Source organism: Cyprinodon tularosa, unplaced genomic scaffold (genome assembly GCF_016077235.1).
Source record: "Cyprinodon tularosa strain WSP-4 unplaced genomic scaffold, ASM1607723v1 ctg17, whole genome shotgun sequence".
In the NCBI taxonomy this organism is placed as follows: domain Eukaryota; kingdom Metazoa; phylum Chordata; class Actinopteri; order Cyprinodontiformes; family Cyprinodontidae; genus Cyprinodon; species Cyprinodon tularosa.
This window is the reverse complement of record NW_024038531.1, coordinates 93,408-116,550: the sequence shown is the minus strand read 5'-3', so window position 1 is coordinate 116,550 and position 23,143 is coordinate 93,408. Positions and strand designations below refer to the sequence as shown.

Below are 23,143 nucleotides of genomic sequence, written 5' to 3'. Positions count from 1 at the left end.
GAGGTCTGTAGTGATTGACTCTGCAGAAAGTTGGCGACCTCTTCGCACTATGCGCGTCAGCATCCGCTGACCCCGCTCCGTCAGTTTACGTGGCCTACCACTTCGTGGCTGAGTTGCTGTCGTTCCCAAACACTTCCATTTTCTTATAATACAGCTGACAGTTGACTGTGGAATATTTAGGAGCGAGGAAATTTCACGACTGGATTTGTTGCACAGGTGGCATCCTATCACAGTTCCACGCTGGAATTCACTGAGCTCCTGAGAGCGACCCATTCTTTCACAAATGTTTGTAAAAACAGTCTGCATGCCTAGGTGCTTGAATTTATACACCTGTGGCCATGGAAGTGATTGGAACACCTGATTCCAATAATTTGGATGGGTGAGCAAATACTTTTGGCAATATAGTGTAGTTGACTTCCAAGTCTGATCTACTTAAAATTGACAATGAGCCACACCACCCATATTAATCATTGTAACCCCAACCCCTTTACCGGGGAGCAGAAGACCTCGCTTATTCAGCCAGGCCAACAATTCCCTTTAACGACACCCCTTTCAGAGAGTTAGACAGGTAAAACAAGGTTTTGAGGGGCTACTATATAAAACCTTGAGCTCAACGCTATTCCTGACATTTTTAATCGAAAAAGCTTCCTGGATGGGAAGTGAAATATCTTCAAACTTGGAAACAATGTCCAGTGGATTGTTTTTATGGAATTACTATGACCTGGATTACTGACAATCTTTACCAACATACACCCATATTAAAACCCCGTCTTGAAATCATCCTTTCATTTTACCAATTTTAGTCTTTGTTAAGGTAAGAGAGGCTGGCATACTGAGCACTATACTATCACATAAGTTTATTTTTGTATGCAAATTATTGTTATCATACTGAAAAAAATTTCAAAAATCTTTAGTTTAACAAGAATCTCAGGTGAAATTATTCTTTTTCTTTTTTGTTGTTCCTTTTCTTTACTATGGACTTTTTTTTCATTCAAGTACTCTTCATCAGTATTTTAATTAAGTACACCGGAGGACTGAAATTATGAGCCAAACAAGTAGAAACCTAATGGCTGAACCAAGCAATTAATAGTTTGAAAAATCTTTCTGCTCACCTGCTCTTTCAGCAGCAAGGTCATTCGGTCCACCATCTGATTTCCATCAAGTGAAGTGGCTGCAATGTAAAGGAAAAGACCATAGAGGACAGGCTTGGGAATCCACTGGAGAGGAATGGGTAGCATGAATGCAGATAGGCCGATCAGGATATTTGCTGCTAGTGAGGTGAGACGTGTCTCTTTGACACTGACGATCCTTTAACGACAGAAAGCAAACAGAGAAACAAAGAAAAACTGTTTTATTCAAAAATCTCTGTGGTTTCTTTATGGTAACGCAATAAAATAAATAACAATGGCTCACTCTGCAGAAATGTCTCTTTCAGAATTAAAAGGATTTGTTTCATTTTTGGTCAACAAAAATCTAAAAAATATCTTTGAAAATAAGCAGGTTGGGTGTTTATAAACCGATACTTCTTTACAAAAAAAAAAAAAAACAGCAAACATAATCTTTATGTTTTATCCCTGCTCTAAACTCAATCATAAATATTTATGTAATAAACAATAGATTCTATTAATCTGATAACATTCATCTGATGATCTTGCCTTAGATAATTAAGTTCTCCAAAGCATATGCATTTGGATAATGTTTATAGTGGCCTGTTTAAATTCAAGGATTTTCATAGTAAAACGAAATCTTACATTTTAATCTACAGTAAGAGTTTCTTAATCCTGGTCCTCAGGGCCCACTGTCCTACATGTTTTAGGAGTGCCCCTGCCTCAACACACCTGAACTGAATGAAAAGGTAATTAACAGGCTTTTGCAGCATTTGAGGGGTTACAAGGTGGAAATGCAATCATTTAAATCAGGTTTTCTTGAGTAGAGACACATCTAAAACACTGAAGGACAGTGGTCCCTAAGGAGCAGGGTTAAGAAATGCTGCTCTAAATTTGGGAATATCTCTAACATGGTGTTAAGGTTCTTAAGTGGAGCTAATCGCAGATAAAACTGGTCAGGTCTCAGTCCTAAGCTTCCAATTGTAAGCAATACCTTCAGAGCTTCAAGTAATGCAGCATTAAAATGTGTTGTTTATCTTAATTTCTGTAGTGGATCTCAAGACTCCATATTGCTTGACCAAGGACCCCAAGTACGGTCACAACTAAAACCTTTGGGATCAATGTTCTAGACCACAGATGCCAAACTCCAGTCCTTGAGGGTCGGCGTACCTTTTAGATATGTCTTTGCTTTAACATATCTGAATCAAATAATCAGGTTATCAATAGGACTCCACAGAACTGGGTGGCATGATGAGGAAGTTATTCAGTCGATATATTGACTTGTTTTTGACCAGGGATATAAACACATGGCAAAAATGCAGGTTCCACATGTTTATTGAAAGAAGAATACACAAATTATCACAGTAATAACATGAATTTAGCAAGTCATAATGAGTGAAAAGTATATAAAAATTGATGAAATGAAAGTCAGAATTTGATTTTCGCCCATGCTTCAAGAGAATGATTAAAGAAAATAAAATAATGAAACAGCCCTGAACAAATCGGGACCCCTAGAAAAGGTTTAACATAAAGTGATGAAAGGGAGATATATCTACAATCTTTTAATCAGTCAATGGGCCTATATATAGATTTACAGGCATCACAGTGCTGTTTGGTGACATGGTGTGTATCATACTCAATATGGACCAGAGGAAGCAAAGATAGAAAAAAAAGGAGATTAGACCATCTCCAAACAGCTTGATGTTCCTGGGATTACATAAACTCATATTGTTCAGAAATGTAAAATCTATGGGACTGTAGCCCAGAAGGAAAATCGATGACCAATAGAGATGGATAGTAAGAATTGTAACCCCTTTTGATGTTCCTTCTGTTAAAGGAACATCAGTAGCATATAACACCATCTGTTGTTGTTTGAGCAAAGGTGGACTTATGTAAGACAACCGAGGAGGTCACCATGGTTGAAAACAAATCATAAAATACAATGGAATTTACCAAACTACATGTTGCTAATTAATAAAACTCCTGCGAGAATATCATATGGAGAGATGGGGAAAAAAAGTAAAAATTTTACAAACATTTAACAGCTTAATGATCACAAACAGAAAAATGAAGCATATCAAGAAAATAACACTGCCTCCATTGTGAATGGAGAAGGAGGCTCTGCTATGTTCTGGAGCTTCTTTGCTTCATCTGGCAAAAGGGGTCTGAATCTCTGTAGGGTATGATGAAATCTCCGGACTAGCAAGGGATTCTTGAGAGAAATGTGCTGCTCGGAGAGCTTGGTCTCATTTGCAGGTCATGGATGTTGCAGCAGGAAATGACCCAAAACACACAGCTAAAAATGCCCATGAATGCCTAAGAGGAAAACATTAGCTATTCTGAAGTGGCCTTAAATGAGCCCTGACCCAAATCCAATGGAGCATCTTTGGAAGCAGCTGAAACAGGCTGTCTGGAAAAGGCATCCTTCAAACCATAGACAATTGGAGAAGTATGCTCATGAGGAGTGGGTCAAAATATTTGCTGAGAGAAGCAGAAGTCTGATTCACTGTTATAGGAATTGTCTCAAAAGGTTGTGCAACAAAATATTAAGTTCAGGGTTACCTTTTGTTTCATTAGTTTATTTTTTTTAAATCATCCCGAAGCCTGGTTGAAAAGCATTTTCTGAATTTAATTTCTTAATTTTCATAGATTTTTTTTTTTATATACTTATTATTTTGGTGTCCATTGTGTTTTTGTCTGTCATTAAACGAGGGGCACTAAGAATCTTGTCCATGTGTGTAACTGAAAGTTGTAGAACCCTTTAGTTTGGCTTCAGTTTGGCACGCCTGATGTAGAGGTAACTATGATGGTGACAGTTTACGTAAAAGTTTACGTCTTTTTCCACAATTGTTAAGAATAAGGTATGCATCACCAAGCTAACTTCTGTATGTCTGTTATCTAGAGTGTCATCTGTTGCTGTAGGACCATCAAAGTAAATGACTTAAAGCTTAACAAGCTGATAGAGAAGGCCCCCTCTGTTCTAGGAAGTTCTCTATCACCTCTAGAAATTATTACTCAGCCTCCGTTTGTGTTCTGCATGTGGGTTTAGCCTTAAACCAATCATGACATCCTCAAAGATAAATTCTTCATAAAATGATCTATATGGACATCCAAGAGCATCCTCCTGAGACGGCCGATAAACATCAGCAGTGTCTTTATTTAAAGGCTTTTTCAGATCTGAGTTAAAACAACACATAATTTCTCTTTTTAATCAGTGAAACCTTTTTTAAAACCAAATCAAATGGAATAATCTGAAATATCTTCTTGTTTCATGGTGCTAAAAAAAACAGCATAATTATCATACATCTTCCCTGCACAGCAAAGGATTCAAACTCTTTTTTTTTTTTTTTTTAACTTTACTCACGTTGTGTAGACGTGTCCATTCTCTACATGCTGTTCCACTTTGGCAAGCTGACGGGCATGTAGGGAAGAATGAGGAAAGGCAGCGTGCATCCATGGCAACCCCAGACAGGACATGAGGATGTTGATGAAGCCAGTCAGCATTAAGTCCCAGTGGAACGCTGTGCCTTTTAACAACCTGATGGAAACGTGCACACACACACACACATATAAAACTCCAACTTAAAGCGTAAAAGGAACATTGCTGTTCTTATTCAGAAGTTATTGGAGAGAAAATAGACATAATTTATGTCATACTTTCTTGTCTTTTCTCTCTATTCAGACATAAAAGTGGGTTCTTACTTGTGTTCCGGTACATGTGTAAGAGAGATGACAATGTTCTGGTCTATAAAGATTAGCAGTGCAAGCAGGAAACCTAGTCCAACAGCACTAAGTGCTGCCATTCCTGACAGGTGTTCAAATGCAGGGTACTTGAGGATTGGACCATCATGGACGCTGAATACAGGAACTTTTAAGAGAGAAAATACATTATTCACACAGTAACCAACTAATAACAGCGTTGAATCACTAAAGCTGTTGTGTACCATAGCTGTGAGTTTGAGCCTCAAGGGTAGTCTTCAATAAATACTTTCATTTGATGGATCTGTACTTACGCTGTATGTCAATGAAAAGATAGGAGCCAATGAAGGAGAATATCAGCACGGAGATAGGCAAAGCACAGTCAGACACCACTTCTCTGATTTTGCAATTCAGAAATGGGCTGCATTGGAAAAAAAGCATCACATAGTACAACTTTCTACAGCTTTCATGAAGTGTGTTCTACAGTAGAAGAAGTATCACAATAAATATCTCTGTAGTTGCTTTTTTACGATGGGAATAATATCTAATTTAAATTCACGAATTGATAAATAAAATGCGATGAATATGACATTTCAATGAGTAAAAAAGAAAATGCCGAAATGCTTTGAACTCAAACTAACAGATGATGCAATAACTTCTCCTAATCTTCACGTCATCCTAAACTGATGCAGCACAAATGAAATATTGCTTTTGTTTAGGAGGTATTTAGGCACCGGTGCATCCGTTTCAGCGTTTAAACCTGAAGTCAGTGATAGTTATCTAGGGATTCTAGTCTCAGTACACTAAAATTGTTTCTTTAGACAGAGTACATAGTAGGCTAAAGCTATCTCCTACAACACATTTGATATGTGGTTAATAGACCTATTCTGCACTTTTTGGCATACACTTTATGGTAATGCTATTGGTTATATAAGATGTGCTTTAGAAGAAACAAATCTAAAAAAAATGAAGGACAGTGATGCCCAAGGACCAAGGTTGGGGGGGGGGGGGGGGGGGGGGGGGTTGTGCTCTTGTAGTTATTGTTTTATATTTTATTTTCATAGGTTAGAGATGTTTACCTAGAAGGGTTTTCTGACACATCACTTGCAATTCTAGTGTGAATAAAAATACATTCAGGGAAGGGGATAGGATCTTTTTTTCCCAGAAATTAAACTATTTAGGTGTAAAATACTTAAGAATAACCCCCCAAAAAATTATGAAAAGCAAAATACATTGTTAAGATGCTACCTTTGGCTGATAAGAGTGCTTCATTATTCCAAATATAATGACATTTATACTGATATGAATTGAGATTCTACTAATGAATGATAACTGAAATGATAACATCTTAATGGAATTGAAAAACAGATGTGTCCCACCATGCCTGCATATGGTAAAGCACTGGTATCAAAGTCTATGGAGAGCCAGTGTACTGTCCTGTTTCTCTACTTTAGCATATCTGATTTCCATTGTGGCTTATTTACACGTTTACTGAGCTGCAATGTGAAAACCAAGTGTTTAAAGGCAGACAGTCATTTTAAAACCTGGAGGACCCCAGCCCTTAAGGAGCGACTTTGGACATCCCTGTTTAGAAGTGTGAACTGCTTAAAGCAAGTTTGGAGTGGTATTGAATCTACTCTCTATGGCACTGAAGGGTTAGCCCACACATTACTGTGATAAACATACTGTATTTAGCATTCAAGTTCTTAAATGTGAAGTTCTAGTAGTACTTAGGTAAATCATTAAATCACTTTGTTGAACAAGAACTATGAGCCAGTGTTTGTAAAATATCATACCTCTTCTTGATGAGGTAGAGTGTGTAACCCAGCCACAGAGTCCCCAACATGAGCAGCAGACAAAGAATGGGCCTTTCTCTTGTGCAATGCACCAGAGTCTCTGGCAGATAGTATAAAATTTCCTCTTCTTGATGTCCAAAAAGTGACATGTTCCTCCCAGTTCCATGCTTTGGCGCAGTTGCTGTTATGTTCTCAATGTCTTTCAGAATTTCATCAAACTGCTGACTCACCACTGTGCTGTTTGTGGTTGCCAGTGTTGGCCCATGGAAGTAGTGTTCAAAAACTGTGAGAAAAGATTGGAATGAGAAAAGAAGGATCATTTATATCCACTGTCATGCCAACATGTCTTTTCTAAACTTTTGTTTTTAGGAGTATTCTTTGTTAGTCTCCCACCAGCTGTAAAAACGAGTTTTAGCAAAAGAGAAAAGCAGATTAAGGTATCTTTCGCTGCTCAACACAGAACTTTATTGCCTGTAGACAGAATTAAGGGCTATATTTATATGTTTGATTATTAAAAATCGTTAAAAGTGAATAAATATAAACAAAACAGAATTTAGTTGTCCATATAAAGGAAACACATGAGTTTCAGTTCCTAATAAAAGTATTCGTTTTTGGTTTTTGCTCTGCACTTCAGCCCACCATAAAATAATTACATTGTCCCAACCTGGAAAATAAAAAAAAAATAAAAATTTCATTTATTTATATGCTAAAAATATATTTCTTTTAATGTTTAAAGTTTGTTAGTATTTTATTGTCCTGTAGAGTATACCATGAAATATAAGATGATGCATGCAGATGAGCTGCTATAGAGTTTAGCACCCAGAGGGTTTTATATTGTTTTATAATACTATGTTAAATTAAAACACAGGATGAAATGCCTTGTGAATAAAATAAAAAATTTTTATCGTATATCTACATGTTGTTGCATATAGATAACTAGATTTAAATTTCTTATTCTATTTTTAATTAAAGTTAATTATATTATTATTTAAACAAACACATAAACTATTATTTATGAATTATTTTCCATACATTGGATTGAAGCACTTTTGGCCCTTACTACCTCAAAAAACTCTGCTGGGGTTAATCATATCGTCTGGACAACATTATCTATTACAGCTGGGTTTACAGCTTGGGTCATGTTTTCTGACCTTTCTGAGACTTACTTTTGACAGTGCCTTTCACTGCGTCCCCAACAAAAGCTATAGAGATGAACAATGCAATGACCTCTTCAGTTGAACTACATGATAAGACAAACAGAAAGAGAGTAAATTCACAAATCATATCTTTTTACTTACAAGAGCAGCAGCCTATTCAAAGCAAACTAACAGAAGATAAGCCAAGAGAGAAAAGAGAGTAAAGTTAGTGAGGACAGAACTTACGGCAAAAACAAAGAAATCTTTGTTTTATTACTATTGATTTCACTTAAGTGCATGGCCCCGTAGGTTAATGCTCATTTAATGTATTACAAGCAAGAGAATCTAAATTGTAATAAAAGGAATTTTCTTGTGTATTTACCGTTTGAAGAGTTTCATCATTAAGCTGACATTGAATAAGCCCCCGAGGATAAGGAAGAAGCTGTTCCATAAACCGATGCAAGCATAGAAAGCATCAAAGTCGAGGTTGTAGTCATCACAGATACCTCTGATAACTATGAATTATAGATACAAGCAAAACACAGACACAAACTCATAAATATTTTGCATTTCATCAGAATTACTCCTGTAAAGCCACATGGAAATTATAAATTATTTGCTGTGAATAATATTGCAGCTTTTTATGACTTATTCATTCTGTTTAGTGATTGAAAATGCGCTAAGCTTACAAAACATATGTTACATACATATGACCATATATAGGTGTAGAGGTATCATGCATTTAAGACTTTGTAAGAAATGTAAAACAAATGCAAAACAAACTGCATCATTAAAAGCTATAAATCATAGATTAGACTGATTATAGCCTTGAAAAATAGTTATTCACTATCTGTCTCCTTAAAGTCATTTGTTTATGTGTAAACTCGTTTTTTTTTTCTTCTTTACTTTTGTTTTTCTGTTGATATGATGAATATAAAGTGTTAAAATCATAATGCATAGGGATATTTTATTTGAAAATATTACCCAAGAATACACACCACTGATGAAAATGGCCAAAGGTGCAGTGGTCAGAGGAATGACCAGAGGTGAACCAGCAAACAGAGAGTATATCACTCCTCCAATGCTCTGGCCAACAATGGTCTTCTGGACATCTGTGATTGCAAAAATGAACCACAACTGTGTACTTAACACATACAAATAATATTGTATAAGATAGGACAATATATTCCACCCTTTTATTGTCATTACACTGTCACATGTACAGCACAACGAAATTCACTCTCTGCATTTAACCCATCCCCTTGGGGAGCAGTGAGCTGCGATTTTCAGCACCCAGGGAGCAGTGTGGGGTTAAGGGTCTTTGCCCAGATTGGCAAAGACCCTTAACCCTTAATCCTGAGGTTGTGAGATTCGAACTCACAACCTCAGGATTCCAAGCTCTATGGCCTAACCACTAGGCCACCTCTCCCAAAATATTATAATACAATTCCAGATACATTATTAAAACAGAATCCTTACCAATTTCCCCTCTTGTGCTTTCATCATTCAGAGAGCCAAAGGCAATTGCAGGGAGGAGAATTGCAATGTAGAGGAAAATAGCAGTGGTCGTATACTTTAGTAAACAGCAATCTTTTCCTGTTAGACCTGTAAATTGGATAATAAAAGGGATGAAAAGCTAAAACAGAGATCTACCAAACAGACCACCAACAACTTTGTCATACCGTCTGTGAAGTCTGAAGGATAAAGAGGCAGTCTCCGGCGGAGGTCATCGTAAACCCCTTTACCAGCTTTGAAGAAATCTTTGCACTGTGAGCCACAAAGCAAAATATAGCCAGGACAATTGAAATGAAGAAAAATATGGGAAAATCTAAAAAATGTGTCTTATTCTAATTTTAGTGTTCCTCACATATTATTTTGCAGATAACCACATGTACTGTACCTTTATGATAGTGAACAAGTTAACAGACAAACAACTTAAGAACTAAACATGTATCATCCATTTGTAAAACTAGAATAGAATAGAATAGAGCACTACATGGCATATATCTGGATCCTTTCTTTTTAACTGGCATGTTGTGGGTAAAATGGCATATTTATGTATTTATTTATTTATTTTTTGCAGTGGTTGCTTCATGTTGAGTTAAACGATGTTCCAACCAGGCAGACAATTCAGCAAAGTGCAGTTTTCCATCAATTCTGATAATCAGAAAATAGGAAGGACCACAAAAAGGAGGACGTGACCGCTGAACATCAGAGAGTCTAGCTTAGAAACAATAACTGCAACTAAAAGCTGTTGACAATGGCAAGAATCTGCTCCGATCACTTTTTTTTATAGTAAAATAGGTATTACTGTGCCAATCACCAGAAATTTGTTACCAATATAAACATTTTTGATTTCCTTTACAAAGCTTTTAAAACATTAACTATATGCATCAATTGGTTGTAGAATTAAAGCTCCTGCATTATGCAGGCACTCTTCACTAAGTAATTAACTTTGTTATAAGATATCAAAGGCAGCCTGTCTATTCTCTGCATGATTAAGGGTGATTCCCACAACAGCAATTTTGTGGATGTGGATTTTTTTGTTTGTTTTTTTTAAACTGGGCAAGAACATCGACATATTTTGTTTTTGTTTGTCTAGAGGCCATGAGGATTGTGCTTGCCTACCAATACGGGTGTGGAACGCTTCTGTTTCAGGTGTACTGAACTATGTATAGACTATATGTAGAATTTAATACTACAAGTAAACACAGGACTAATTACTAGCTAAGACAAACATTCTATGTAGCATATTTAACAGAATCTGTGACTTGGAAGTGATTCCAGCCTCCTGAATCAAAACCACAGCTGAAAATATGATTATCATCTTTTCAGATGACATGCCATAAGAACTGAAAATATTTTAGGTTCAAAACTACTAATTCAGCCTTAGAACATTTTGGAATCTATTTGCGCAATTATTCACTGCAACAAGAGGAAGATAAATATCTGTATACTTCAGAAAAGATTACGAGCCCAAACATGTTTTTACTTTTGACTGACCACTAGTCATGGATGTGTTTTGTGAAGAAAAGGAAAGTCACAGTGAGGTGTATTAATGCTGCATGAATACTATATGGGTATAGTGAACATTAGAAAAGGCCTCATGCAGCACTTGCATAAAAAAAATCTGCCTTTTAGTGAAAATCCTTTCACACATTTATTATTCATAAATACACTATATGTACATGTTAAACTAAGGTTTTTGCAGTCGATGCTCGACAGTCCTGGGGGACATTTAGAACGATATGTATTGGAAATAAACGTAAAATAGAGAACACTAAAATACAAATTGAATTATATATCCAACAAGGATGCTTTTAATCCACTTCATTTTATGCTCAGAGATTGTGAATTTAATGCTTTTCATTGTCTGAAATGTTACTTTGCAAACCAAGTAGACTATGGATCACTATCTCAGAAATAAACATACTGTATACTTTGTGTGGTTTGCAGTTTACAATAAATAAAAGGATAAAACAATGGCTTGGCAGCTCGAATCCAATACTAAAGTGCCGTTTACAACCCAGTAGGAAGATAAGGTGCAGCATCAAACTGTTGTTAACTGCAGTCTCTAACGAGCCAATCCCCTACCTTCTCTCTATATGGTCTTTGGAGATTCCCTCTTCTTCAACACACGTGTTTCCTCTTATCTTAAAACTGCATACTAGGAAGTAGTTTATCGCTGAGCTCTTCACATTCTGCCGTCAGCATTATGAAAGGGTTGGCAGTGTTTTTATACCGTTCCCCAGCTGCTTGTCATCTACTGCTCTGGCTAATAGGGTGTGCAAACAGAATACTCAGATAATTTGGTTCATCTATTTTACTGCACTACATCTTTATATGCCTGGATAATGCTTGAAAACACATGGGTAGTCTCCAAATTTGGAGAGTTCAAGAAGCCAGTAGAGGGAGTATGTGCAAGTGAGGGCGCCTGCTCAGAAGGATCAGTGTTGTACTGACCAATGCATTTTGGCATTCATTTATCACTGTGTGATCTATCAGTAAATTCAAGGCTGATCCCAACACAGAACTACCCAGTTTAACTGTAAACTTTTGTCTCACACCTGGAGAGCTTTTCCTTTCCGTGGGTCCGACTCATCTACTTCCTCTATGGCCGTCTTCTCAGTGATTACAGAGAGCTGGTGTCGCTGAGAGATCAGCTCCTCTTTAAACTCTTCCTGAGTTTTTGTATCCAGAAGCTTTTGTCTGAAGGCAATGTCCGAGAACATGGTGGCAAATGTTCTACCCAGTTCAACAGCTGTTTTGGTGCTTTTCTGCAAAAAAAACAAAAAAAGGATTTCAACAGATCTGGTGTTTTTATTTAATAAAATGTTTATGTTAGCTGGAGAATGGTTCAACATTTTGTAGGATATGAGTCTTGGATGTGGATTTTCGAAAAAGTAAAATAGTAAAAATTTATTCGCAGGTTTGAGCCTATTAAGGATATTTGGTTATCCACAAATGGTGAGAATTATCCATAAAGGCTAAAACATATGTGCATTTTACGAGCATCATGAAGAGTCACTAAAAAAGGAAAACAACCATTTTAGATTTAACATTTACATTTAGTACTGTACCATTAGAAATCCATTTTAAATGTGTTTTGTAATTGTACATTCTAAATTTAATCATTTAAATTGTCTTCATCAACCCAGGATTAAATGCTTCAATTTGAACATGTATTTTTAAGTTATCTTTTAACTGGAGGATTTGAAAACAACGATACATCAATCTGATTATAAATATCTTTTTAAACATTTAAAAAAGGAGTTCCCGTTTCCATTTCCATCACCATGTATCTTCAAATCCTTCTAGCAGATGCATTGTCTTCTCATTTTAAAGTCTTAATTTCCCATTTTTATTAACCTTCTGGTCCCTGTGTATACTTTTAATGATTTCCCTTTTCCATTTAGCTTTTGCATGTCCAATCTGAGAACACTGAAAACCCAGTAAAGACAGCTACTGTTGCTCCTCAGTTGAAACCAGCTCTCCCATTGGTTAGTCACACTTGTATCACGACATACATGTTTTATGTTGAATTATATTTACAATAAATTAATGTATTCTAGTCTTTAAAATGTGTTTTCTGAAATAGGATAAAACCTTAAATTGGAGTATTTAAAAAAATCTATACAATTTACAATTTATCTTTGCTTAAATAATTTAAAGGAGAAACAGCACATTTCCATTACTCTAGATAAAATATTTACAAACAACATAATGTGTAGTTTCATTTCATTGGAGGCATTGATCATATTATTATTTTTTTAAATAGTATAACTAAATTACCTTCCATCATGTTGTTTTGGTAGATAGAAAGTTGTATTAAAATGCAGTGAAATTTACCTTATAGTAGAACATTTAAATGTGCCTTTACAGAACACATTTAAATTGGATTTCTAATTGTTTGATTTAGATGTTAAATTTGAAATTGTCCTTTTTTCTTTTTAAGTGACTCTACTGGTCCTCCATAGATTTTTGACTATTAAACAACTTGTACATGTTAAACCACACTTTTTGTAGCTATGAAAAAGCTTCTGAAGAACAGTTCATTAAAACTGTTTGGTTTCAACGTAATCTATTAAGATTGAGTTCTGAGCCATTCTAGAAGCTTAGAATGGTAACATAGACAAAAGTAAACCATTTCTAATAGATATGTTAGATCATTAACTGTTTAAAAAAATATCCATCTTGTTTTATGAAGTCACTTCTCAGTCTTACCATTCTAGGTGGAGCAAGGATTAGGATTACATAACGAGCCTCACAACAGTTGACTCCCCAGTTTTGGGGCCTCTCCAAACGGGTGATGCAGACTTGACGTCTCTGCAGGTTTCTCACATTGGACCTTTCAGAAAAAAAAAAGAAACTTAAGCTACAGCATGTATGTCAAAATGAAGGCCCTAGGGCCAAATTTTGGTCTGAAAATTAAAGAGAACCTCTAAAACCAAAGAGGGGCATATCATCTCATAAAGTAAAGATGTACATTCTTGGTAATGATAGAAAGAGGTCAAAACTACTAAAGATATCTGAGATCAGTTGAAATATCTCTCTGGGTTGTTTGTAAATGAAATGATTAAATCAAAAGTTTTATTTACAGATGCAACCAAAACGCTAAACATTTTAAAGACTTATTCAGGCCGAAGTTGCCCTACATAACATTTTTTATTGACTACGTATTTCTACTGCATTTCAGAGTAACAGGTCTCTCTGATCTGATTCTGCCAAACAGGTCTGTTATAATGTAGAAATGTATTGATCATAAAAGAACTGTTTACTCTCATTGCTGAACTCACAGAATACAAATCCAGGATTGCTGGTAATGAATACCGGTTGCGGTAGTAGTCACACCCTGAATAGTCTCTGACAGAAGATGAACTGCAGAGGTAAAAAGAATGAGAAAACAAGACAAATAAGGTTTTTGATGCTTATTTGAGGGTAAATAATTGCAATTTAATGATTATTAAGACCTCTATTTTTCACTCACCATTTATATCTCTCCCTCCTGCATCTGTGAATAAAGAGTTCATCACCTCTTCTACGTTACAGCTGCCATGGCCGTCCTCCACCATGTGAGCAATCATTCGCCTAAGAACCTCATCCAGAGTGGAACCTTTTTCATCCAAAAGGATGCTTGCCTGAGAAAGGAAGCTATCCAGGTCTCTGTGGGCACGCACTTCTTCTTGAAAATTCATGGGCTTCACATACTGAAAGGAAAGAATATTAGAATATATACGATTATTGACAGTAAAAGATGATTAATGGGTTTTAGTATATACTGTACAGAAATTACTACAAGAGCAGTTATGATATTGTGCTACAAATATGCTGGATCATCCCTGCAAATAAGTTTCTATTGCTCATGAAAATACAAATTGATATGATAAACACATGCCATGGCCAATGATTACAGAGCTTTTGTACCTTATTTGTATCTTATTTTACTTTGCAAAAATATATGTTTGGGACATGTAACTTTATAGCCTCTCTGACTATACAGATGAAGAATACAGCTGTGAGTGACTGTCTTATTACATCAGTGCCTCTAGTGGCAAAATAAAGAATTACAAGACCAAACAGATAAATTTTCCTGATTTTTTTTTTTACTTGCCTTTCAGGGCAGAAAATAATACAAGAACAAAAAAAAGAAAAAAACTTGAAACATTTCCTTTCTCTCTTGCCTTTCAGGGCTTCCGTAACCTACTTTCTCTACTCTCTTTCCCTCTTTTTGATGACTTCATTTTTACACATTTATGGCGATATTGCTGAGAAGTACATATTGCTGTTAGAGAAATCAATGGTGATGTGCTTGCAGACTCTGTTTTGTGCTATTCCTCATGATCAATGGATTACAGCCCGATTAAAGTGGTAAGCTTCCTGGGTTTTGTTTTCTGCTTGTTTTTGACATTATCTAAACCAGTTGTGTTTAATCATATCTTTAATTGCCTTTTATAATTTAAAACCGAAGATTATGGCATTACAAGTAGTTGTGTCATAATTTGCAAACGTATGGCTTCTTAGATATCAGAGTTTTTTTGTATCACAAAAATTTTCTTTTCTGAGTTGGAAAATATTTGCAAGACTATAAAGAATATAATCAAAACTGTCTTAAATTGATCAAAGTCAAGGTAGTTCCTAAAAGAATTAAAAGGGTTTAAGTGAGATCCTGTTATTAAAAAGCATTTAACTGCTTGATCATCAGAACAAGTTCGGAGCAATTTGTTGGTCTGGATTGTGCAGAAGTGGAGTGGATTCAATACAAAAAAAAAAGGTTCCTACCCATTATTCTACAATGGGAACAACTGTCCAAAGTAGAAGACATTTAGGCAATGCCAATTATCTCATCTGAATATCTCATCTTAAAGTTCATGACAAGACAAGGACTGAACCTGAAGATTTTTCATGAGTTGTCAGATTCCACACTTATGGATTAACCACAGTTTGTATATAATATATATAATATATGAGCAATGCTGCTTTTGACAGATAAGAAGAAATAAACAAGACTTGCCATAGAACACAGTAACATGTTTCACAAAAACAAAAGCCAGGAAATCTACAGTTGTCCAGTCAAAGATCGGACTCAAATTTAGCTATTAATGAGAATTGTGTTCATCTTTCTAGAAAGTAAATTAACCTACATTAACCTAATTAACCTAACTAAAACATTTTTAAAATGTCTCCAAAATGTTTTCAAAAGACAGATATAGGCATACAGAAAACTACAACTGAGAGCAAAAGAATCACAGCTAAAGCATCAACTAAGATGTTCCTATTTTTCTATACAAAAATCAATTTCACCTTCATATGATAAGTAATGACATACCTAAATGTGTTGAATTATTTTGTGTATTTGAAGCTAATTTGAAAAATTACTCTCGATAATAACTGCTGTTTTGTTACTTTTTACCAACATTGTAAACATTAGCTTACTGAAACTAAACCTTACTTTTCTGGTTGTGTTTAAAAGCCCATATCCAGGACCTTCAGTGTCTGCAAAAGAACATCAGCAAAAAAAGACAAATAAAAATAATTCAGATTTTGTTCATGATTTTAAAAGTTTTTTCTCAAGAAATGCAGATTTTTAAACAGAATGATAAATAAAGACTGTAGTTAAAAAAATAACTTTTAATAGGTTAGTCGCCTTTTTCAGAACAAGTCCCACCATTTTCATATATGTCTTCGAAACTGGTAGGTAGGTCCTGCTCCAAATCCTCCTTCTCTCCATCCTTTAGCTCTGTGAATAATACATTGAGGCACAGTCACATCATTTGTTTTACAACAGAGGTAATCTCATAAAAGTAACAGTAAATGTCTTTGGAGAGCCTCAGATGCTGCCGCATTATGATCACACTGAGATAAAACTGCTTTTTGAATCAATGGGATGCGAGCCACATTAACAGCATCTCCAGTAAGGGACAATTTATTCTGCCCTTCCTCCACTTTGCCATCTGTTGACAAGAAAACAGCAAGAGGGGGGAGAGAGTGAAAGACCCAATAAAAAAAATCCCTCTCAAACTAGACCTGCAGCAATATAACAGCAGCCTCTCGTAAATTCCTTCATGTACAGAGGATAAATATAGGCTTTTGATTGTGGGCCTTATGGGAGGAAGGAAGAGAAACCACCTCAGAATTAGATAATTAACCCTTCATAAGCCCCAGATTTAAGCAATGATTATTCCTTCACCCCATCATTAACTCAGAGATCACCTGCCTTGTTATTCACCCATTAATTAACCTTCAAACACACAGAGAGAAGGGACTGGCTGTGCTCAACAGAATGTGAAACAGACCATCAGTAAGCAAAGAGAAGCTTTGATATTAGCATAAAGAACTAATAGAATATTTTGAAATACACATCATCACACGGGCGGGGGGAAGCCAAATAAAATTTTATACAATATAGATCACATAGAGTCCATAAGAGGGGAGGACTCTGCTGAGAAGTGCAGCCTCCATAAACATTATATGCGACTTCAGCTACATACCCATCTCCTGGAAAACATATCCATTCTTAGACCTCCCAGTGGATGGGGCCTCTGTGGAAGAGAAAAAGTAAATATATTTACAAAGCTTCAGGCTAAGTTTCAGGCTGACAGTCTCTTATAATAAAGGTTTTTATTATTGTTTGCATTGTCTGGGCAGTCACCATCCTGCATATCAAATATGAAATGTTAGAACCACATGAAATATAACCAGGGGAGAATAATAAAAACGATTCATCCTATAAAAGTTTAGACCCCATTAGGATATGTCTCACTATATTATGTATTTTTTTTTAGGAATTACTTATTTTTCTCTCTGTTAAAGTGATACAATTTGCAGTTTGGTGATATTTAGGTTTTTTAGTTAGGAAAACCAATCTGTCAGCCTTTTTTCAAGTACTATTCTCCTATAGGATCCACAATTTCTAATTTATAAGACCCCTATTAGAGAGATGCCATAAGGTTTTTTCTGGAGTCAGATATTTACATTGGATGTGTAAAAAAAGATTAACTTATAAGCAGATCTGAACTGCTAACACTGCATTTGACATAGCTAGAAAAAGACAGTAAGGACTTCCCAACAAGCAAAATAAAATTACTAATTGGGGGAACACAAATGTTCGTGCTTTAGAAGTGTTTTTTTTTTTACTGACAGTAAATTAATGCAAATGGAGGTATTTAGTCAAATAAAAGTACTTTTCAGTAAGAAAATGTAATATTCAATATTTTGGTCTTTGAAGTATTCATGCTTAACATGCCTAGTATATTGAAAGCAGCAATAAATAATGTAGTCTTCCATCTTTTTAATGTGACAATATCTAGAAAACCTTTTACTAATGAATTATGATATTGTTAGATTGTAAAAATGGTCTGTTATAAAAATAAGAAACACTTTTAACACTGTGATCAAAGTTATCGGCAGACAAAAGATCATTTGAAATCATGAAACTTTAGAGAAAAGATCTTTTCTGAGTTGGACAAGTTGCTTTAAGCTTACTGAATATTTTTTTGTCCCAGTGTAACAACGTGAACTTTAAAATTCTTCAAAAGGCAAGCGGAGGATTTGGGTTAGGAAAACACTGGAAAGGCTAACAAAGGTGAGATACTGAGCAACTGAAACAAACTTCTTTCACATTTAGTTACAAGTAAAACCTGATGCCAGCTGTGTGTGGTGTTTGTTAAGGTGATCATATATCTTCAGGGTGCTGCTGCAGCTGTGCAGAAGCTGTGCTTTTTTTTTCTCAGGCAGAATTTGGCTGCAGGGGCTCTGGAGCAAGGCTATATCTCAAACGTGATTAAACAGAACATTCCCAGGCCTCCTCCGCATCACAGGGGTCTGTGCAGAAATCCAGGGGGTTAACCCTAAGCTGTTTGTGTGGGGCACTTTAAAAACTGAAATGCGGCATATCAACAAACTTACCTTGCCATGCCATATGATATTAAATTGTTGTGATGACATAAATGGCATTTGGGATGAAAATACAGAAAAAAGACCAAATATTGTATGAAAATCATAAACGAATCTTTTCCTCGTATTGCTTATAGAGAACAAAGACTAGCAAAAGATTGTTCATGTATACCTCATGTGTTCTCAATTGATGTGTTAGTCTTAATAACTATCTCAAACAAAATGTGGGATAGGAACAAAACAAAAAGATTAAGCTGTAATCTTCTCCACAGAGTAGAGCTAAAACCATGAGACTGAAACCAAAATAGTCGTTTTTCTCCTCCTCTGACCTTGTGTGTTAAATCTCTCACTGCACCAGAAGGTGGGAATTCTTAGCTGTTACTGGGATGTCAGGGTTACCCACTGTTCAACCATCATGACTCTTGTTTTTTTGTATCATCATTTCTTGTAAGTTGTGTGTTACAGCAAGAATTAATGATAAACATAGACAATAATTTAAGGCAACTTTTAAAAAATTGACACAGCCAACCTTTAAAAGGAAAAGCGCAGATTACATTGATTACACCCCTTTAAAGGAGAATCTTCAAATTCTAAATGTCTTTATTGTCATTAAAAACTTTTTGCAACCAACTGTTTGGTATGTAAACCAATTAAATCTGAATTTGAAGATTTGACTTTTTTTTTTTTTTTTAGTTTTTTTTTTTATGCCACTTACTTTTTTTTCTGGATGTTAATCTTGAGTATTTTTGCTAGCAAATTACTGAATTGTAAATCTAAAGTTGGGATAGTAGGCTAGTAGGGCTGCTCAGTGGCAGAGTGGGTAGCACTGCTGCCTTGCAGCAAGAACGTTCTGGGTTTCGATTCCCAGCCCGGGTCTTTTTATACGTGCAGTTTGCCTGTTCTCCTTGAGAATGCATGGGTTCTCTCCGGGTACTCCAGCTTCCTCCCACAGTCATAAAACATGATTGTTGGGTTAATCTGCTTCTCCAAATTCTTGTTAGGTGTGAGAGTGTGCGCAAATGTTTGTTTGTCCTGTTTGTCTCTATGTTGCCCTGCAGTGGACTAGTGACCTATCCATGGTGTACCCAGCCTCTCGCCCATAGACAGCTGGAGATAGGCACCAGCACCCCTCGTGACCCCAATAGGGATGAAGCGCGACAGAAAATGAATGGAAGTTAGGATAGTGTTAAACTTATTCTTGGTTTTAAAAAGTAGGATGAAATTATTCTTTGGTTTACATTCAGTAAAACAAATTAGCTTATTCAATGGCCTTAATGTCTCATACTTTAAATGCCTTTGAACGGTTTGTATTTATGTTAAATGTATGTAAATTGAAGTTAATATTCAGTTTGCAATTGAATATGAACTTTTTGAGAAAAAAATATCTTCCTAAGTAATAAATTTTTATATCACCCAGATATAGATATATTAGCAAAGATTTTAACACAATAAAGTAATTTGCCTAGTAATGATCCCATATAAAATGCATGAACACTGTGCTACTCTACAACACGCAAGATTTGCCAGGTAAAAACATATTACACAAACAGAGAGCACCCGATTGTATCTGATACAGTAGGTGTGACAGATTTTCAGGGTTTTAAACATTATACCTCTGTTTAAAATATCTAAAAAAAAATTGTCTGTACCTATTTCTGAAGCTATTTTACATAATGTGTAGAAACATTTTGCAAGCAGTAACAGTCAGCAAGTATATGATAAGAACCTTGTATCGACTGTTTCTGCTTCAAGAATTTGAAACCACATTGGAAGTGTTAACCTAAAGCACAAAGGTCACCACCTTTTCACACCATGTCATACATACTTAGATAAATGCAGTGAAGAAAATATGTATTTTGAACACCCAGCTATTTTGCAAGTTCTCCCACTTAAAAATCAGGGAGGGGTCTGAAATTGTCACCCTAGGTGCATGTCCACTGTGAGAGATATACAAAAAAAGAAATCCAGAAATCACAATGTATGATTTTTTAAAACTATTTATTTGTATGATACAGGTGTAAATAAGTACTTGAACACCTGTCTATCAGCTAGAATTTTGACCCTAAAACACCTGTTAGTCTGCCTTCAAAACGTCCACCTCCATTCCATTTATTATACTAAATTAGATGCACCTGTTTGAGGTCATTAGCTGAATAAAGACACCTGTCCACCACATACAATCAGCAAGAATTCAAATGCAAGATCTCACCTCGTGGGTTCTCAATGATCCTAATAAATGTGAGGAATCAGCCCAGATCTTCATGGGAGAAGCAGGTTAATGACCTGAGAAGAGCTGGGACCACCGTTTCAAAGGTTACTGTTGGTATTACACTAAGACATCATGGTTTGAAATGATGCATGGCACAGAATGTTCCCCTGCTTAAATTAGACCACGTTGAGGCCCGTCTTAAGTTTGCCAGAGACCATTTGGATGATCAAGAGGAGTCCTGGGAGAAAGTCATGTGGTCAGATGAGACAAAAATAGAACTTTTTGGTAATAATTCCACTAATTGTGTTTTGGAGGAATAAGCATGATGAGTACCATTTCGAGAACACCATTCTTACTGTAAAGCATGGAGGTGGTAGCATAATGCTTTATGAGTGTGTATCTACACATGGGACAGGGCGACTGCATTGTAATAAGGAGAGGATGACTGGGGCCATTTTTTAAAAGATTTTGGGGAACAACGTCTTTCCCTCAGGTAAAGCACTGAAGATGGGTCGAGGCTGGGTCTTCCAACATGAAATGACTTGAAGCACACGGCCAGGATAACCAAGGAGTGGCTCTATAAGAAGCATATCTAGGTTCTGGCGTGGGTTAGCCAGTCTACAGACCTAAACTAAATAGAGAATCTTTGGAGGAGCTCCAACCCTGTGATTCACAGTGACATCCCAGAAACCTGACTAATCTAGAGATCTGTGTGAAGGAGTGGGCCAGAATTCCTCCTGCAGTGTGTGCAAACCTGGTGAAAAACAACACGAAACGTTTTACCTCTGTAATTGCAAACAAAGGCTACTGGACGAAATATTAACATTGATTTTCTCAGGTGGTCAAATACTTATATGCAGCTACATCATACTAAATAAATAGTTAAAAAATCCTATATTGGGATTTCTGGATTCTTTTTTTTTATTATTATTATGTCTCTCACAGTGGATATACACCTAAGATGACAATTTCAGACCCCTCGATAATTTCTACACAGTAGAACTTTATTGTTCAAATACTTTTTCTACTTTTTCAAATACTTATTTTTCTCACTGTAAATAATATATAAAAGCAATATAATCATAAAATACGACAGTGCCCAAATAGGAGCATGTCATCTCGCAGCAAGCCATATGCTTTTTTAAAAGAAATGTGCTTTTAGTTTAAAGACATTGTATTCCACATTTTTGGGCCATAAGAGAAAATAATTCCTTCTCCTCTAAATGTTCACCTAGTTTTTAGGACAGCTGAAAGCAGGTCGCCAGTGGATCATACAAGGGAAGGAAGGAATAAGACCTTTTACGCTTTTATAAGCGAACAATAACTTTTTTAAATTAAATCTCGGATGCATGTCGTACCAATAAAAAGATGCTAGGAAAAATGAAATGTGCTGGTAAGAAGTTGGGTAGCAGCATTTTTAACAAGCCTAAGACATGATGGAAGTACTGAGTAACACCATTACAAAGTGCATTAAGGAAGTCAAAGCGAGTTGAGATTAGGGCTGCATTATTCTTTCCAAGTCGTGCCTGGACTTAAGAGGCTCATGTTGAGGCATAACTTGACATAAGGTACTTGTCTTAATTATAAGAAAAAGTTTCTGGAAGGAAAAGGGCTAATAACTCTAAATCTGTCATATTCTGTCAAATTAAACCTTAAAGACTGTGTAAAGAGAATTCCCCAACTTTTTTCTCAAAAAAATTATAAATATCATGAATGTTCTTAACACATAAGAGTCTCACAACTTTCTATGATTGTGCTGTGGATCTAGAATTAAATTTGGGTTTCAATATTCCTATATTTTTGTCTGTGCATAAAAAATGAAGCCTCATATTGTTATAGCCTTCAGCACAGACTTGCCCCTGCTGGTATAAAACAAACAGTGAGGCTTCTTTTGAACTGTTGCCAACTAAGCAACTTTGACGCTGTATTAAGCACCTCTTTAGACACCTCTAGCTACAGTTTTTTCAAGATAGCGACTAGCAGCAATTCTAGCAAATTTTTCCTATCTGGCAGTTGATGACAGCAAATTAGTCTGTGTTTATTGTGAGTGAGCCCCTCCCTCGCGTCTGAGATGCAGCAGGTGCAGCCTGTGTCTACAGTTAGAGAGCAGAGCTACTACTCTACTCTGTTTCCTCACTCAACATGAGTCCCACATGCACAAACCTGAATTTAAAATCAGAAAGCAATATTTAGATTATATCTTTTGTTAAACTATTGCGGTATAATAAAATAGCGTGTCGGCATGGTTGAAGCTGCCCTAGCGGAAACGACCTCAACTTCCCAGGGCAGACTACAGCTTATTCT

At 35.9% G+C, this 23,143-nt stretch overlaps 1 protein-coding gene across 3 annotated transcripts in view; it reads right to left on the bottom strand.

The window, feature by feature from the left end:
• LOC119781055 (sodium bicarbonate transporter-like protein 11) overlaps positions 1-23,143 on the bottom strand; it is a 39,238-nt gene that overhangs the window by 3,912 nt on the left and 12,183 nt on the right. For 2 of the 3 annotated variants that reach the window (XM_038281384.1, XM_038281385.1), the window contains exons 2-18: positions 17,226-17,276; positions 16,403-16,474; positions 16,187-16,230; positions 14,225-14,444; positions 14,034-14,115; positions 13,462-13,585; positions 11,805-12,014; positions 9,420-9,504; positions 9,217-9,342; positions 8,736-8,849; positions 8,120-8,252; positions 7,768-7,841; positions 6,602-6,884; positions 5,120-5,226; positions 4,809-4,974; positions 4,471-4,644; positions 1,113-1,308 (exon numbers count right to left, since the gene is read on the bottom strand). In XM_038281384.1, coding sequence (XP_038137312.1) covers positions 1,113-1,308; positions 4,471-4,644; positions 4,809-4,974; positions 5,120-5,226; positions 6,602-6,884; positions 7,768-7,841; positions 8,120-8,252; positions 8,736-8,849; positions 9,217-9,342; positions 9,420-9,504; positions 11,805-12,014; positions 13,462-13,585; positions 14,034-14,115; positions 14,225-14,444; positions 16,187-16,230; positions 16,403-16,474; positions 17,226-17,276 — 2,261 coding nt within the window. Of the gene's footprint in view, positions 1-1,112; positions 1,309-4,470; positions 4,645-4,808; positions 4,975-5,119; positions 5,227-6,601; positions 6,885-7,767; positions 7,842-8,119; positions 8,253-8,735; positions 8,850-9,216; positions 9,343-9,419; positions 9,505-11,804; positions 12,015-13,461; positions 13,586-14,033; positions 14,116-14,224; positions 14,445-16,186; positions 16,231-16,402; positions 16,475-17,225; positions 17,277-20,839; positions 20,999-23,143 lie in introns of those variants that run through there. The other variant, XM_038281386.1, reaches the window with a different exon arrangement.